General features: G+C 32.0%; 1 protein-coding gene across 1 annotated transcript; it reads left to right on the top strand.

The window, feature by feature from the left end:
- Positions 1–3,115: 3,115 nt before the first annotated feature.
- On the top strand, positions 3,116–7,168 carry LOC117177259. The gene is made up of 3 exons (XM_033367841.1): positions 3,116–3,213; positions 6,494–6,550; positions 6,671–7,168. The coding sequence occupies exons 2-3, from the start codon at positions 6,542–6,544 to the stop codon at positions 6,920–6,922; spliced, it is 261 nt and encodes an 86-aa protein (XP_033223732.1). The 5' UTR covers positions 3,116–3,213; positions 6,494–6,541; the 3' UTR covers positions 6,923–7,168.
- The last annotated feature ends 10,908 nt before the right edge of the window (positions 7,169–18,076 follow it).

Below are 18,076 nucleotides of genomic sequence, written 5' to 3'. Positions count from 1 at the left end.
TTGTCACCCCTTTCCTGCAACTATACTTCCATGCTTATCACACTCCTTTTAATATTGTTCACATTCCTCCAACCAGTGCTCAACTTTTGCATCCCCCTTCCCGTACAATTTACACATTCACTTCTCTTTAGAGAACCAGAGCCTATTATAATTCTCCATGTAACCGCATCTCATTCTCGCTACAAGTTCCTGACTTTCTTGTTCTCCTTTCTCACATAAATATTGCGCTCTCTTCCTTGACATAATCCACACATATTTTCCGTTAAACCTTGACTCTCTAATTCTTTTTTCTCCTTTTGCTTTCTCTTTCTACATGCCATTCTTTTGAACCAACTCATATACCTTCCTTCATTCCTCGTGCATCCTTTTCACTTTATCCATCTGCAATCCATTCGTTCTAAAACACCTTTCCCTTTCCACCTCCATCTTTGCACCACTACGTCTGTCCTCCTTCTCTCACTCACACTCTGTTACAAGCTTACCTTCCCCCTCTACCAAAAATGTCTCCTCATATTTACACACTCGACTCTCTGTTATAATTCCTATACTCGTTCTTCCTGTCTCCCTCCTGACAATATAGTTCGGCGTATTCCATGCCAACCTCAGTGTCTACTTTACATACCTCTACTGTATCCTATTTACCTCCTCACTTACATTTCTCCCCCACACCTCCACTCCGTAAAATAATACACTCATCACTAGAGAATCAAACAATTTCATTTTCCTTACAAAATAATCTGCGAACAACCTCTTCCCCAGCCCCCACACCTGCCTCATTACTACATTTGCCTTGTATCGGCTTCAGAAAAAGCCCTTGTCTGACATTATGTCCTGCATGCGGCTCTCTAGAACAACTAGGTAAGTTTAGGTCCGTTTAGTGTTAAGGTGTCTGATAACCCTAATTCTAACTAGCTCAGAGACGACATCCAACGCACTGTGAATCTGGCTTATATTAGAAGCATATATCTACAGTAAAACCATATAAGATACATGAGTGATCTTGTGCTCGCGTTGATTAGTGTCATCGCAGGGGTAACTAGGATAATTGCATAGTGCGAGAGATAGTGGCAGATGTGTAATGCAAAAGAACAGATGGCTCATGTTATGTTCTAGTTTTCCAAAAGGGCATCAATCTCTTTGTTTATCTCATTATGTGCGGATGAAACTTCAAGCTTTCCAACAGACAAATGACAAGTCTATTCAGAGGTTTAATCGAAATGTTTTCGATAGTCAGTCTAGGCCAACGACGCGATGGGGCGCGCTGGTCGACTGCTGCATCTTTGAAGTCGTATCTGTCAATAAGCAGATCCCCTTGGCAGTCAGCTACACCTTTTTCCGAGCCACCTTGTTAGTATATATCTTTCAAAATAGGTTAAATTCTCTGAATAATACTATCGTTCAGGATAGCTGTAAAGGTCTTATACAGCGTGTTCAGACAAGTTATTTGCCTGTAGTTCTCTGGGTTGGACGAGCCGCCTTTCTTCGGTATTGAGTCTAGTGCTTGCTAACAATATCCAATGTGGAATAAGCATCTCTGACTTTAAATATGAGGTGAAGTTGCGGATCAGCTGTTGGTGTCATGAAGTAAACTTCTTCATGGACATTTCTCCGCAGATATTACGAGGTTGTGGCAAAGTTTCGTGACGCTGATGATATGCTCAGTGTTTTTCTTCAATTTCAATGTTGAAATGTTGAAAAACCCTTTCCAAAAACTCTGAATCGTTGGGCTTCAGAAGATTCTTGTCAGAAACAGTATGATCGCTAGACACGCAATGTTGCTTGATTGTCAGCAAATTTGACTTGTTCAGTGTTTGATGGAAGATTCCCAGTTCGTAGGCGAGCTTTCAGACCCTTTTCTTAAACAACCTGCAAGATGTTACATAGACAATTACAATATTGAACATGGGACACATTTTATTTTGCCTAAATTCTAAAAAAAGTGACAATTTATCAAATGCAGTTGACTTAGTAAAATGCAAAAGTTGTAATATAATCTATTCAGGTGAAGCTGGCTGGAGGTAAAAAACCAGAATAGTCAAGCCCAAAAGGGAATGCAAAATTGGCAATTTAAATCTCGCTTGAATCCACAATAATTTCATTTTCTACCATTTAAGTTTCCGTTAATTTTCACTTCAAACATTGCTTTTTATTCCAATTCTGTTTAATCCCCTGACGATTACTGAGAACAAGTAAACAAATTTAATTCTCTTGAAGAAGATATAAACTAAAGTCGAGGACGAATGTTTTTTAACATTTTTCTTTCTACACGAATAAAAAAATGTCTTGCCTCCATCGGCTTCATCGCATGTTAAAAAATGTTGTGAGAGAAACTCGGTGCAATTTAACAAAATACACTTCATATAAAGAAGATTCTGACTATGTGAGTGTATGTTGGTATTTATGGAAGCTAATTGAAAATTTACAGTATTAAACCAAATTTACAACAAATTGCAACAAAACCTCCAAAACCATATAATCTTTATACAAGTCATTGCTTGGTTTGCGTACACTTCAATTCCATTTCATTCGTTTTCAAAAACGATAATTTTAATAAATAAACACAATGATTTTTCTAGAAATTTAGAAGCAGAAATACTTAATATGATTATCCATGTTACCAAAGTATGATAGATTAACATTTCAAACACCTAATGCTTTGCCACGCTTTATTTATATTAAGTTAAAAATGCCTCTATGTGTGAAACAGGGATGTTAAATTTCATGAAACTTTGGTGCGATGAAAAGTTTTATGAAACATTAAGAGTATCGTGAAACACCTCAATGTTTTAAATACGGCAGCGGGAAAATTGAAAGCTAATAAAATCAAAGAAATCCTAACCTAACTCTAGGAGTCTAACCGATATACACGTACCCAAACGAAAATTTTTCTTCCTTTCCTCTAATATTTCATGAAACTTTAAAACTTTGATAATGAGATATGTCCATGTTTCACGTTGCAAGTTTCAAAACTTGATCGTAACGCGTCATGCCTTGCATCCTTAGTGTGAACTAAGAATTAACATGACTTATTCGAGCGTGTAGGAACGAAAAACGAAAAAGGTGAAATGCGTGTAATGGTCACTGGATTCGTGTTGTCTGGACCGTTCTACACGTAATGTGGAAAGGCTAGTCGGGCTGGTGAAGGCAAACGGTTCAGTAACTTATTCCGATTAGGCGCACGAACGGCTTTCACTTTTGCTTCGCCCGCTCTCGGTAAGTTTCAAGAACTGTATATTCATGACTGCGTTAATTTGTTCTTTTTTTTGTCATTTCATGATATCACGCACTGCATATTCTCCCTTGAAAACGGCGGTTCGCATTCGTTAATTTCTTACCATTTTAATTTACCGCTATGTTGCGTTCAGCGATACTGTTAAGCTCTAAGCGGAGAATAAACCAACAAAATTTGAAGTCACTCCTTATATATTAACTTTAGTATTAACTTTAGACAGTTGCCAATTGTTTTTAACTCCTATTTTTACTAGGATGCATATCCCAAACTTGCCAAAATTAAATCTGTTCAGTGATTTTGACAGTATTGAATTTAATTTTTATTTGGTTACCTGAATATAATCGATTATCGGTTGCGCAAATTATTGTAGAATTTATATTATTATTGACTTTCTAATTGTGGAATTCATGATTCACATATTTTATAAAACAAAACATTTTTATGAAATAACGGGAATATCTCCTGGATCAATAACATCATCTGATGAGAAATATAAATATCGAACAATTTTAAATTGAAAGCATTCAAAGTTAAATAGTTATACACAACATTAAGATGCGCAAAGTTCGACAGTGTTTCAAAATAAAATATTGAAAATTATATTCCTAATTGTAAATTGAAATTCTTTATAATTAAAAAATTTTAAATTGTAAACATTTCCAATTGATTAACTTCAAATTGAAGTATTAAAAATTAACGGGCTTTACTTTTAAATTAATCCAAAATATTCAATTTTAACTTGAAACCGTTAAATAAATAATTTTACGTTCAAAACATTCAATATGCATTGTATGATACTGAACACGTTTTCTGTTTAATAATTGAGAATGAAACTTTTTGAAATTGTTATAATTTAAAATTGAATTCGTCGGTAATTAAACAATTTTTAATTTAAGGCTTTGAAGATTAAATGATTTAAATCTTTAAAAATTATAGTACTCAAAAATAAAAATCTCGATAATTAGTTAAATAACACAGCCACACAAAAAAAGAAGTGTGCGGATCTGGTAACAAGATACGTATTCCTATGGATTTTGGGGCGCTGAATACAAATACGGTGTCAAAAATCACCCATCACGTCATGGTTGAGCCATAACCTTAAAAAATGACGACAAATCATTGACTAAGGCAAATAAATTTCAAAATAATGCCAGTGATGCAAATTTTCACTTCAAAAACATATCGACAACTGTGAAAGATCAACCCTTGTCTGATATCAACTTATTTAACATAACGTTACCCAACAGAACCTGACCTCACATAACCTGAATTAACAGAAATTTATTGAACTACACGTAAAGCTCTGGAAGCATATTTTCCCAGTAGCAAATGTGTGCTACATCGAATGGGCCAACTCGAGCCTAACCTAGAAATAAATCTAACCTAGCCTAACCTAACCTAACCTCACGAAATTTAATTAAACTGATTGTGTTGTCCCGTTGTGTTTGCGGTACCGTTTAAATCAGCTTGGGCTTAACCTGCAAAGAGGTCAAACCTATTCTAACCTAAAAAACCTGACCTAACCTAACTTAACTTCACGTAACACAATTAAACTCATTGTGTTGTCCAGTTGTGTTTGCGGTACTGTTTCATTCAGCTTCGGCTTAACCTACATAGAGGTTTAACCTATCCTAACACCTAGCCGAATGAAATTCAACCACACGTGTAGCTTTGTAAGCGTACGATTCTCAGTCTTAAATGTGTGCTATATTTAATAGGTTAACTCGATCTTAACCTACAAATAAATCTAACTTAACAGAACTTAACGAAATTTTGCTTAACGCAACACAGCGTAACTTAAGTGTTCCTGTAGTAACACAATAAAATTCATTTCATTGTACTACAGGTGGTTAAAAATGTAGACGCACATTACTTATTTGAAGAAACTTACAACTACAAGTAGAATTGACCCCATTTCAATTAACCTGACAATGTTTGTATCAATTAAAATGTAGAACTGTAACTTAAACATGCAAATGAATAAGAGTTTTATTCAAAATAGCTAGCAACAAGCGGTTACGAAACTCCAGACATATACTGCTATTAATGTCAAAATATGAAAGTACGCAAGAACAGGGTTGCCAGCGTAATTGGTTAGGTTAAGTCAGGTTGTTTTAGGTTTGCATAGGTTTGACCTCTTTGCAGGTTAAGCCCAAGCTGATGCAAACGGTACCGCAAACACAACGGGACAACAGAATCAGTTTAATTAAATTTCGTGAGGTTAGGTTAGGTTAGGCTAGTTTAAATTTATTTCTAGGTTAGGCTCGAGTTGACCCATTCGATGTAGCACACATTTGCTACTGGGAAAATATGCTTCCAGAGCTTTACGTGTAGTTCAATAAATTTCTGTTAATTCAGGTTAGGTGAGGTCAGGTTCTGTTGGGTAAAGTTATGTTAAATAAGTTGATATCAGGGAAGGGTTGATCCTTCACAGTTGTCGACATGTTTTTGAAGTGAAAATTTGCATCACTGGCATTATTTTTAAACTTATTTGCCTCAGTGCATGATTTTTCGTCATTTTTTGAGGTTATGGCTCAACAATGACGTGATGGGTGATTTTTGATACCGAATTTGAATGCAGCGCCCCAAAATCCATAGGAATACGTGTGTCTTGTTACCAGATCCGCACACTTCTTTTTTTTTGTGTGGCTGTGTAATTTTAAATTTAAAAGAATTTAAATTGGATGGTTTCAAATTTATTTCACTACTTTGCCACATTTCTCATTACACAGTTTTGAATTAAGGCCTTAAAAATTTTAAAAGCTAAAATTATTGACCTTCTGAAATGAGATAATCTTTCATGAAGAACACTAAAAATTCTGCATGTTAGAAATAGGTTTAAAAAATGTTCTTTAAATGTTTTAATTTACGCCTTAAAACTTAAACCATTTTAAAAAAAGTCATAAAAAATTGAATTATTTTTTAATTTTTAATTTTAAAGTTTTCCTTATTGAATATTTGAAACTCAATGACTTTTGAAATCAAAATTTTTAATCTGCAGGACTAAAAATGGTTTGATTTTAAATTGAAATTAGAGAAATATGGTTTAAATTTGTATTTAATTGCGAGATACTGACTTTTTTATCTCTAAAATCTAGAAAAGTCTCAAGATTGTTTTTTGATAAAATGCTGGACAACTTTCTTGAAAAAATATGTTTTTGACTATATATTTTGTGCAACTAGTTTGCACAGATTTTCGTACTTCAATTAATAAGTATTATTTATCAGAGTCTTTGCTATAACGATTACATTTTTTTACAGAATATAGAAAAAGGCGAGTGAGAAACGAATTGATCGCCATCTTTGATAATGTTTAAGGTACGTATACTTTAATTATAAAATTAGATTAGAAATTAAATAGAGACAAAAAATGAATAATGCTGGCAGAATTTTTTCAGTTTGAAAGTTTTTAATTCCAGTAATTCTTTACTTTTCTAGATATTCGTGGTACTATCTTTGATCGTCTTAACATTCGAATATGATCCAGATGACAAATCATTAGATGATATTTTATTACCAGAAGGGAAATTTGAAGCCTTTTACGTAAAAGGAGAAGGGCAAAATGCAGTTAGGCCACCTCATCTTCATGGCTCTTTCAACAAATATAGAAATCCTGCACTTGTTGGAGCACCAAATAGTGCAGCTTATGGTTTTCGATTTGACGGAAAACGAAGATTCAATTTTGATTGAAAGGAAATGTAAGATTAACAATTATTTTCTTTATAAGTAAAACTTTAAATGGAATGGAAATTTGTAATTTTGTACTGTTTTCTAACTCATAACTTATACTAACATGATGTAAAGTGTCTTTTAACTATAGAAAGTAGAGTAATAAAAAGTAAACGATAACTTACTTCATAGCCAATTTTTCAAACGAATTATAGTAGTCATGATCCAAAAAAGTAACTTAATATAGAAAATAAAAAATCTCAGTTCAGATACTGTTCAATAAATAAAGTAATGTGTACAAAGACCTTATGCTTTAGTGATAATGAGATTATTTGTCTATTTTGCTATTCTGTTCGTAGAAATTTTTATTTCTCTTACATAGCTTTAAGTTATTTAAATTAGAAAATTACAAACACTATGTTACGGTTGAGCTCTTCTTAAAAATTGGTAACTATATTCTCCAATGATTCTGATTAAGAGTTAATTATTAACTGGAATCATCTAATAAAGTAATTTAAATACTTTAAACTAATTGAATTATTCAAAACTTGGGATCAGATAAGCAGCAGTGCGTGTTCGGATGTGGAAATCTATTTCATGTCCGTGAAAATCTTATAATTAAATTAAAATTAAAAATATGTACTTGTGCCTTAAATTTCAAATTCATTCATTTTTTAAGAAGAGTTTTTTCGGATATTTTATTTTAAATACTAAGCTTTTCAAAATTTTATTTAAAAATTACAGGTTTTGGTGAAATTGCATTAAACGTTTTATGTTTTCGAAATTGACTTTTAAGATTTATATGACCTATATTAGTGTTATCAAATCGAAGTTATGAAAAATTTAATTATTTAAAGCAAAAAGTATTTTTTGACTTCCATATGAAAAATCAAATAAAAAATGTTTAATGTTGAGGAAGTTATAAATTGGATAATTAAAATGTTTAATGTTGAGGAAGTTATAAATTGGATAATTTAAAAAGTGTATTTCAGATTAAACTTAGCAGCTTAAAGGTCCAGTGAAGTAAATGAGTGAGCGAAATAAATAGTCAAGTAATACATTAAAGGGCATTAATTAAATTTTTATGTAATTTGTGTGATTTTATGTAACGCTTTTTACAATTTCACGCTTATTTCACAAGATTTCAATCAGTAAATCATACGTACAATTAGACATTTTACCATTTGTCGGTGATTTAAAAACGGAGATTTGCAAATATTCAAATGAATTTATTGAATTTTTTTTCTTGCATGTTATAGGTTTTTGCTCAAAGAAATTCAATTGAGTTTAATATTAAAATGATTTAACATTTCTTTATAGATATTTTTTATTCTTTTTAAATCATCAATGAAAAATACAAAGTTTTCTATTATATAAACAATTTTTTTATTATCAATATTCATGTTAACAATTATTGATACTTTTCTTCAGTATAATAAAATGATTACTTTTTAAAAAAGCAAGTTTTTTTTTTAGAAATTTAATTTATCATTAGTTAAATTGCTCTAGAAAATAATAGAAAAAGGATACTACTATAAAATAATTAGCTCTGTCATTTCATATTACTTTGCAACATGCGAAAATGGTAAGGTGTTGATTTATATTTTAAAAAGTGGCATTTAAATAATAGTTATAAGAAAAAATAAGGATTCTGTCTGTAATTTAAATGCTATTGTTAGCTTTCCACGTTTGCAAACACGCGATTTGCTAAGATGCACGAAGCACGTTACATATGCGATGGCAGGTATGCGTCAAAAATTATCATTAGCAGGAGAATCTTTCAGGAAGGGAAATTTACTTTCTTCGGGTTAACGATCTATATCTAGAAGTAATCCTTATAAGATGAATAATGCGGACTTACAAGTTTAAAATATAGAGGAGGTGTTATTAATCGTTACGTCATTAAAATAATTATTTTTCCTTTTGTAGCTACAATCAAATATTTTAATATTTCGATTTCGGTTTTTAATTAAAGATGATTCGAATATTTTCCATTATAATTTGTATGTATATTGAGAAAAATTTCAATAGGTCTACACAAGTAAAGAGTTTGGTTTTAAATTATTGATTCATTTGTAAATATATAGAAAAAATATATTTATAGATTTTTACTTACTAATTTGATTGTCTCTTGTATTAAGTCGAGGGAATGCATACCAAAATACATTAAACAATTTTAAGATACATGTAACTATTCTATTGAAAAGTATTTATATTTATGAATATTAATTGTTTTTAAATTATAGTTTTTTCGTAACGTAAATTATTAACGCTGCTAATTTCAAATTTCCAAACCTCAAAAGTATTAATTTAAAAATTAAGGCTCAAAAATTTTAATAACTATTTAAATTTAGACCCTTTGAATTTTTAAGCACTTTTTTAACAGACACATAAAATCTTCTTATTATTATTATTATTAAATATAAGATTCACAAATGATCTTAATACGGCAGTTTAGTTAAATAGAAATTAAAAAATTTCTAGAATTTAAACAATTTAAAAAACTGCCAGGAACCAGTGTTTGAATAGATCTAGAAATGTAAGCGCAAAATTCAGTAGATGTCGAAAATAATTTTTACTTAAATATTTTTTACAATATTTAATTAATTTAAAGACATTGAAACTAAGATAAATTCCTTGTCCTAGCTTTTTCTCATTTTGTCTGTGTTATATTATTTTTTATATTAAACTCGAGCGCGCGTGCTACTATATGAATGTAGGTGTTTCGCGAACAAGCTTAAAAATGGAAAAATTCAAGAAAATTGCTGGATAGATGTATTATGAATTAAATATCTTACAAACAAAACCTATTACTTCTTCTACACCACCCTTATTTACTCTTAACATGTTCATTTCTTTCTTTTTGGCAGTGTAACGAAGCTAGTGTTTTTTGGCTTGCGACTTTTTTGTATCATGATATTGTGATAGTTTATTAATTCATATGCGTCATTTTAACAGCTTCTAAGATTGTCATGATGATCTCCCCCTTGATTTCTAACTAATTCATTTTTTACTTTATATTAAAATTATATGATTTTTTAAATTATGGTGCACAATTTGACAATTAATAATTTTTATCAAATTAGTTTCAAGATCCTAATTTAAAAATGCTTCTATGTTTAAAAGAAGTTTGGAATTGTTTAATTTATAACGTTTTAAGTTTGAATTGATTAATTTTTAAAGTTTATACTTAGAAAGCATCTAAGTTTTCACGTTATTAGGATATTTTAACTTTAGGGGTTCCCAATATTTTAAATTATTCAGTTTGTAACGGTGAAAATGACAGTGATATGCAGCATATTAAAATTTTTTATAATTTCATTTTATGATTATAATTTTGAATTCATAATTCCAAAATAATTTGATTTTTGATGTTTTTTCAAATGAAAAATGGAGGGTCAGAAATGTTACTGAAAGAAAATCTTAGATTTTTAAATGCCTTCAGGTTTAAAAATTCTCACTTTATTATTTATTCGGGAAAATAAAGATTCAATATGCTTTGGGTCGATATTTTGTTTTTCAACGATTTATAGCCTATTATTTAACTAAAGTTACACTCCCAATATAAGACCGTTTTCAGAAGCATGACTTGCTTTGGCCTTTAAAACAAAACGGTGGAATTCAAACTAAACAGGCAGGGTCGTTTGAAAAATTCCTTTTGGATTTATATGCATGGCGTAACCGAATGCAAATAACGTATTGAGATTGCGGCTCTCAAGCCGTTTGTCACGCTGAGCTGAACACATCCAACTTTCGGCCTCGCGGCTCCTCTTATCATGAAACTGCAGAGGCCATTAGTTCTAGGAATGGCGTAAACCGGAGAGTTTTGTATTGAGAGTTGAGTGTACTGCCGAATTATTCAGGCTCTTTCTATAAAAGATAAGCATTATCAGTGTTAAGAAAAATGTTTGATAACCGGGAAATGACAAGAAATTTGCCTTTGTATTTAGAAGCCATCTTGAAGTATTTCAGATTAATATTGAGAATTTTACCGCTAATATTGTACAATAATTTTTAGTTGAAAGCCCTAAATTTAACTAACACACAGTTTAGCTAATAAATTCTTCAAAAATTCATATTGAAAGCCTTGGTGGTCATATTTATATTTATCAGTTTTACATATAAATTTTCTGAATTATTTGATTTCAATTTCAGTCATTTTTGAGTTAAATAATTTAATATCAAATTAAAATACTTGATAGTTCAACACTATTATTCTTCTTTATTCATAATGTGTCCCCTAAGGGTTTACATGACTTCCATTCCTTACAATCTTTCCGCTTATATCTATATTTTGTATAATCTTATCCTTTCTATATATACAATTATTTACAAGTATTTACATACAGTCTTATATCTAGTTCCTTATCTCTATTTCCTGCGATAGCGCAATTGAGGACTTATTGGCGAACGAGTGAGCGAGCGACAAAAGCGAGAGTGCAAGCGAGAGAGAGGTTATTGGTATAACTACCAATAATTTGTATTGGTATAACTATTGGTATAACTATTGGTATAACTATTAGTATTGGTATAACTACTCCTTGTTTCCATAACTTTGGCCAAACCTCTCCTCTCCATACTCTATTACACATTATCCATGCCCATTCCTCTAGTTCCTCCCCTCCATATTTCTATACTTCATTTGGAATCTCATCTATACCAGGGGCCTCTCCATCCTTCATTATTCCTAAAACCTTAACTATTTCTTCCCTTGATATGTCCTCTTCTTTATCTCTTTCCATACCTTTTCTACCGTCCTAGCTTTCTCCGCCTCTTCCTTAAACCTTTTATTCTCTTCCTCTTTCTTTTGATAACACAACTCGGTATACTCTTTCTTTTTTTTCGCTATATTCTTCCCCATTATTTTTTTCTTTTCTCCACTTTCTTAATTCCTTTCTGACCACCTTTTTTATTTGTACTCCCTATCCCACCCACTTCTATTCCTTCCTTTACTAACTTTATTTTTGTTTGTGCACTCTAATACTATTTTTCTTTCTCCTATTATTTTTTCCATCTCCTCGTCCACATTTCCCTCTCCCATTTTTGATATTTCTGACCTTCTCTCTGAACTGTTCTTTTCCTTTCCTTGACTTTTTACATTTGCTCCCCTTTTATTCATACTGATATTACTTTTTTGTCCGAATCAATATAATCACCTACTTCTAGTTTCTTAACCTTCTCTTTTACCTCATCATCGACTATCACATAATCAATTACCGTTCCCCTTTCACCTCCTGCGCGTGTATAATCTCCTTTTTCATTTCCTTCAATATTTCCGTTTAAGAGATACCAACCCAACTCCTCCAAGATCGTCAACAACTTTTTTCCATCCCCATTTAGTACCTTATCTTTATATTTTCTTCCTCCCTCTTCTCCCATTCCCTTCCTCCTCTGTCTTCTGTTCTCGCATTGAAATACCCACCTCTTATCAGCCTAGTCTCTTCTTTATTTTCTTCAATCATTTCTTTCATCTCCCCTGCTTTCTCCTGCATATTACCGTTCACATAAACCCCCACTACCTTCCACTTCTCTTCTCCCATCATTATCTCTTCTACTATTAATCCTTCTTTTTTTTCTTTACTGTCTTTCTGAACTTTGCTTGTTATACATTCAGTTCTTACTCCCATCACGATTCCTTCCATTGCTATGCCCTTTTTATTCTTCCTCTTTGAATTTTGCACTTGCCGTTTGTAACCTCTTAGTAATCTTTCCCTTACTTTTTCCCATCCCTTTTCATCTAAACACGTCTCCATCAATATAACTACATCCCATTGTGTCAAATTTCTCATAAACTGCCTGTCCTTTCTCTACAATCCTGCTATATTCCAGAAACAAATCTTTCATTTCTCCTCACTTTCGTTTCTCATCTTTTTTTCCTTCTTACTATTTCTGATGTTCCTATCTCCCGCTCCTCCCTCTCTTAGTTTCTCTGCACCTCATTTCTTACTACCTGTTCCCTTTCTTCATCCCAATCCCACCATACTCCGTTTATCTGTACCATCCCATACTTAATATATGTTCTCTTTCCCTTTTTTCTTTCCTCTTCCACTATTTCCCTTAATTTATACTGCATCTTCAATTCTAACCCATGTCAAATCATCGTCTATTCTCTCTAGGCTTCCATATAATAACCTCTTCTTTGTTATTACCTCTCTCTTATGTTCCCATTTCTTTAGTTTGACCAGTACCATTATCTCCTCTCTTCGCTCTTCCCTTCATACATCTCGTGTTTCCATCTCCTTATTCCCACTTCCGCCCTCACCACAATCCCGATTCGAGCTTTCAAGTTTCTTTATCCTACCTTGCATCTCTCCCCTTTCCTCCTGCTTTTCTTCATAAATCCCCATTACCACTATCATTACTTCGCGAATTTTCTTTAGTCTTTCCTCTTACATCGGAGCGTCACTTTCATCCTCGCTGCCGTCAGCCTCCTTACTATTATCACTCTATTAAAATTCTTTCGACAGCTATTTATAGTAGACCAAAATTCGAACAATTTATTCCTACCACTTTTTTTGATAAAAGAAAAATGAGCAAAGTTATAACATTTTCAAAATCCAAAAAACCAAACGAAAATGGAAATTTGCAGCACAGAAAAGCGTGATATCGTAAAAAGTCGAGAAAAGAAAAATGTTACTCTTTTAAGGCCCTAATAGATTTTTCAAACAACTTTTTAACTTTTACTAACAAAAATTCGAAAATTCAAATTTTCATCGTAAAAAAAACCGAATGAAAAAGCAATAACTATATTTTGTGGAAAACGCAGCAAGATACGAAAAGAGATTGATTGACAAAAATTGTGCACCTTAAAAAGAATAGCACATTTTTCAGGAATTACTTTTTGTAGGATAAGTAACTTTTGTTTTATTTCTGAAAAATAACACTGAAAATGAAAAAATTCTACTTGAGTGCAACAATAGAAGTTACGAGAATAAGTGCGACAAAATGTATTCAACCAAAAAAGATTTACAAATTTTTTATGAATATTTTTTTGATAGGAAACGTTTTTTTTATCATAAAAAACGAGACTGAAAATAAAAAAATATATAAAAATAAGGCAATAAAAATAAGACTGTTTCAATTTCCATGCATATTATAAAATGTGATGATATAAATTTATGAAAATGATACACGTTTAAGCGCAGCTAAGAATAAAATTTAACACAAAATAAAAAACAAATATTAAAGTAATCATGATACATGCAATTAGTACTTTATTCTGCAAAATCTAAATACCCAATACTAGGCAGAGGTACATACAACATGTAATAAATTTTGTACAAATGTGTTGAGCATAATGTAAAAAATTTAAAATATTTGGCAAAATCAAGTGCGAAGCACGAGATACGTGACGAGAAAGTGTTCGCTAAAGCCGAAAGAGCTTTAACAAAAGGGAGTTAATAATCGGAAAATTGCAGTTGTCGATTCGTTCATCTTTAGCTTTTTAAGGTATGTGCACGAACGCTGGAGAAATGCAAAGATCGAGCGCAAATATCCGAATGCACAAATGTGAAAAAAATACAGAGTCCGATCGGGTAGAGAGAGGTAAGTTCAAAATCGAGCGTGAAGCGCGAGATAAATACATCATTGATGTTCTTGCGCGGCAGGCAGATTTTTTTTATTTGAAAATATTGTGAATCTCTGAGACTCTGCCGGTTTTCGGGCTGGAGGAGGTGGGAAATTACCCAGACAGAGGGCCGTTTCGCAGAAAACGCTTTTGTCTGTTCACGCCTGAGTGAGAGCCGTTCACCCCGCGCAGCTCCTTTTACTCTCACTTGCGGCGCGGTGTCAATTCTTGGAAGAAGTATATTAGGGGGCCCTATATTTCTAGTGTTCACTGTATTCCAAAATATTTAAGATTCCAAAGTCATTATGACAAATAAAAGTAATTTTGAGTTGTAAGGATTGAAAATTTAAAAATATTTGACTGAAAGATTTTAAGAATGAATAATAAATTAAAAAGAATGATGAAAAATTAAGGGTTTTGAAACTACACCGTTGAAAATTGGGTTTAGTAGCAAAATAGATAAAAATAGAACTATCTAAAATTGGTACCTCAGTTATTAAAAGATTTCTTTAATTTTCAGTAGTAACAATGAATGAGGTCTGTATCTTCATGTTGCACGCGGAATTATAAATTTTGCCATTGATAAGTTTTAATTCTTTAATTTTTATGTTTCTCGTTTAAAATTACTTAGTTTTTAAAGTTTTCTTCTAATTATTTAATTTTAATGGCTTATAATTCAAATTTTTTATTTAAAACTGTGAAAATGATGATGAATTTATTTTTTTGATCTTAGAAAAATTTTTTAACTAATTTTAATGTTAAAAAATTATTTTTAATGTAATAACAATTAAAAATTTCTAGAATTTCAGAAGCTTTGATTTGAAAAAATTCAACTTAATTTTTTAACTTCAAATTGTCCAATTTTATTCACTTCGAATTAATAATTATTTTCATTAAAATTATGAAATTTGAAATTATTGCATTTCAAAACTCTTTGATTAAAAAAATGGTTAATTTTTAAGGCTTTCGCCTGAAAATGAAACATTTTCAACTCCTTTCTGAAAAAATGTTTCAAATTGCAAAATTTAATTAGGAATATCTTCCTTTCTCAAAATGTTACCCATTAAAAAATTATTTGATTTGGTATGTTTTTAATCAAAAATCATTCCATATATTTTGTAAATTTCTAGTCCTTTTAACTTAAATATATTAATGACTGTTTTAAAAATTCGAAGAATTATTATTATTTAAAACTTTGTTGAATAATGGATGTCTAAATTCTTTATATTTTTAATTTTAGGAAATAAAAAGTCAGTGACTTTAACGTGCGTTTACAAATTTTTATTTATTTTCTTTATAATTTGAAAATTATTTAATTGTTAAGGCCAGAAGTTTTAAATTGAGCATGCATACATAAGGAATATCAGAATCTGCAATTGATTTTTTGATTTTAGTAAAAAATCGTGGGATTATAGTGCTGTAAACGAGACATTTTAGGCGAAAAGGATTAACATTTTTTTCTAATTGTAATCGTTAAGCCATATTGAACTTTTGGGTTGATTTTTTTTTAATATCGATCCACATGTACACCCGGTCTAAAGGAAATAGCCGCAGTATAATTGACTTTGTTGTTGCGGATGAAAGACTAAGAGAGTTAGTCAAAGATACGAGAGTCATGAGGGGTCCTGAATGCAATACTGATCATTACCTTACCGTACCGTACCGTAGTTGTAGGAAGAATACCTGATGATGCGTGGTGGAATGATGAAATTCAGGCCGCCCAAAAAGCAAAGAGAGAAGCGTACAAGAGAACTTTGAACATCGCAGGTCTTAGCAATGAAGAAATAAACAGACGTAGAAATGATTATAGACGCGAAAACAGGATACTTAAACGATTAGTTAAAGAAAGTAAAGATACAATTAGAGCAGAAGAAGAGATAAAAATACAAAACGACTTTGAAGGAAGCAGAAAACTACTTTATAAAAAAATGAAAGGAAACAAAAGTACAGAAATTGTCAACATGAGAAATAGTAGGGGGGAATTGGTATATAATGCAGACGGAATACTAGAGGCTTTCAGAGATTATTGTAGGAGACGATTCGGAGATGAAGCTATAGGACACCACAACTGCGATGTTGAACACGATGCGATGGAAAACTCAATTGAGAAAGTCTGTGTCACTGAGGTTACGGATATAATTAAGAACATGAAAAACGGTAAGGCTGTGCAGGGGTAGACGGTATTAACGCTGAAATGCTTAAACACGGTGGCGCGTGCATACCACATAGACTGTGCGAATTGATAAATTTATGTTTCGAGATGGGAGACGTCCCAGACGATTGGGAAAAAGCGATTATCGTACCAATATACAAGAGAAAGGGAGATAAGAGCGAGAGCAATAATTACAGAGGGATTAGCTTATTAAGCACCGTAATTAAAATATATTCAAAAATACTTATTCGTCGGGTAATGAAAATAACAGAAGCAAAGATTTGGGAAGTCCAAAGTGGGTGTATGCCAGGAGGATTATGTACGGATCAAATATTTAGCTTAAGGCAGATAACAGAAAAAAGTTTGAGAGTAGGAAAAAAAGTTTTCTGTGCATTTGTTGACCTAGAAAAAGCTTTTGACAAGGTAGATAGTAGTAAACTTTGGGAAGTCCTGAAAGAGTACGCATTCAATGGATGGATCCTACAAGCTATAGAAACTATATATACAGGTAGCAAAGCGAGTGTAAGAGTGAATGGGAAACTGAGTGACTGTTTCGATATTATTCAAGGAGTTAGACAAGGATGCGTTATGTCTTCATGGTTATTTATATTATTTATGGACAAGTGTTTAAGAATGGCTCTCTTCGACGAAGAGGGTGTGGATCTCCAAACAGTAAGGGTACGTGGGTTAGTGTTCGCAGATGATAAGGTTGTTATGGCAGAGTCTATCGAAGACTTACAAAGAATGTTGAATAAACTAGATGCAAGCATGAAGAGTACGGGCCTCAAAATTAACGCGAATAAAACAAAAATTATGGTGTTCGAAGGAAAGAGTGAGAAAACACTAAGCAATATTTTATTAAATGATGAGAGAATTGAATAAGTTGATATGTTCGTGTAACTTGGTAGCTTATTTACTAGGGACGGGAAGATAGATTAGGAATTAGATAGACGAATAAGTGAAGGTAAGAAGGTTATTGGTAGAGCAGGTCCCCTTATCAGAAGTAAAAATAGATCAAATAAAGCTAAAATGGAAATACATAATTCCATATTTGTACCGACAGTACTATACGGTAGCAAGACATGGACTTATCAAGAAAAAGATAAGGGTAAAATTAACGCAATTGACATGAGATTCATGTGCAAAATAAGCGGGAAAACCCTGACGGGCAAAGTAAGTAACGAGACAATTTTAAAAGAATGTGGTGCAGAAGAGACGCTGGTAGACACATGGGAAAGAAATCGGTTAAGTTGGTTCGGACATGTTGAGAGAATGCCAAATGAACGACTAATGAAACAAGTGTATTAAGGTAAAGTAAATGGCAGCGTGCTCAGAGGTAGACCGCGGAAAGAACGGTTAGAATGTGTGAATGAGACCCTAGTTAGAAGAAACATAAGAAGTCACAGAAACACGAGAGCCTGCATGAAAAAATGCATGGACATAAAAGAAGCTAGAG

Source organism: Belonocnema kinseyi, chromosome 7, assembly GCF_010883055.1.
Source record: "Belonocnema kinseyi isolate 2016_QV_RU_SX_M_011 chromosome 7, B_treatae_v1, whole genome shotgun sequence".
Classification (NCBI taxonomy): Eukaryota; Metazoa; Arthropoda; class Insecta; order Hymenoptera; family Cynipidae; genus Belonocnema; species Belonocnema kinseyi.
This window is presented reverse-complemented; position numbering and strand designations above follow the sequence as displayed.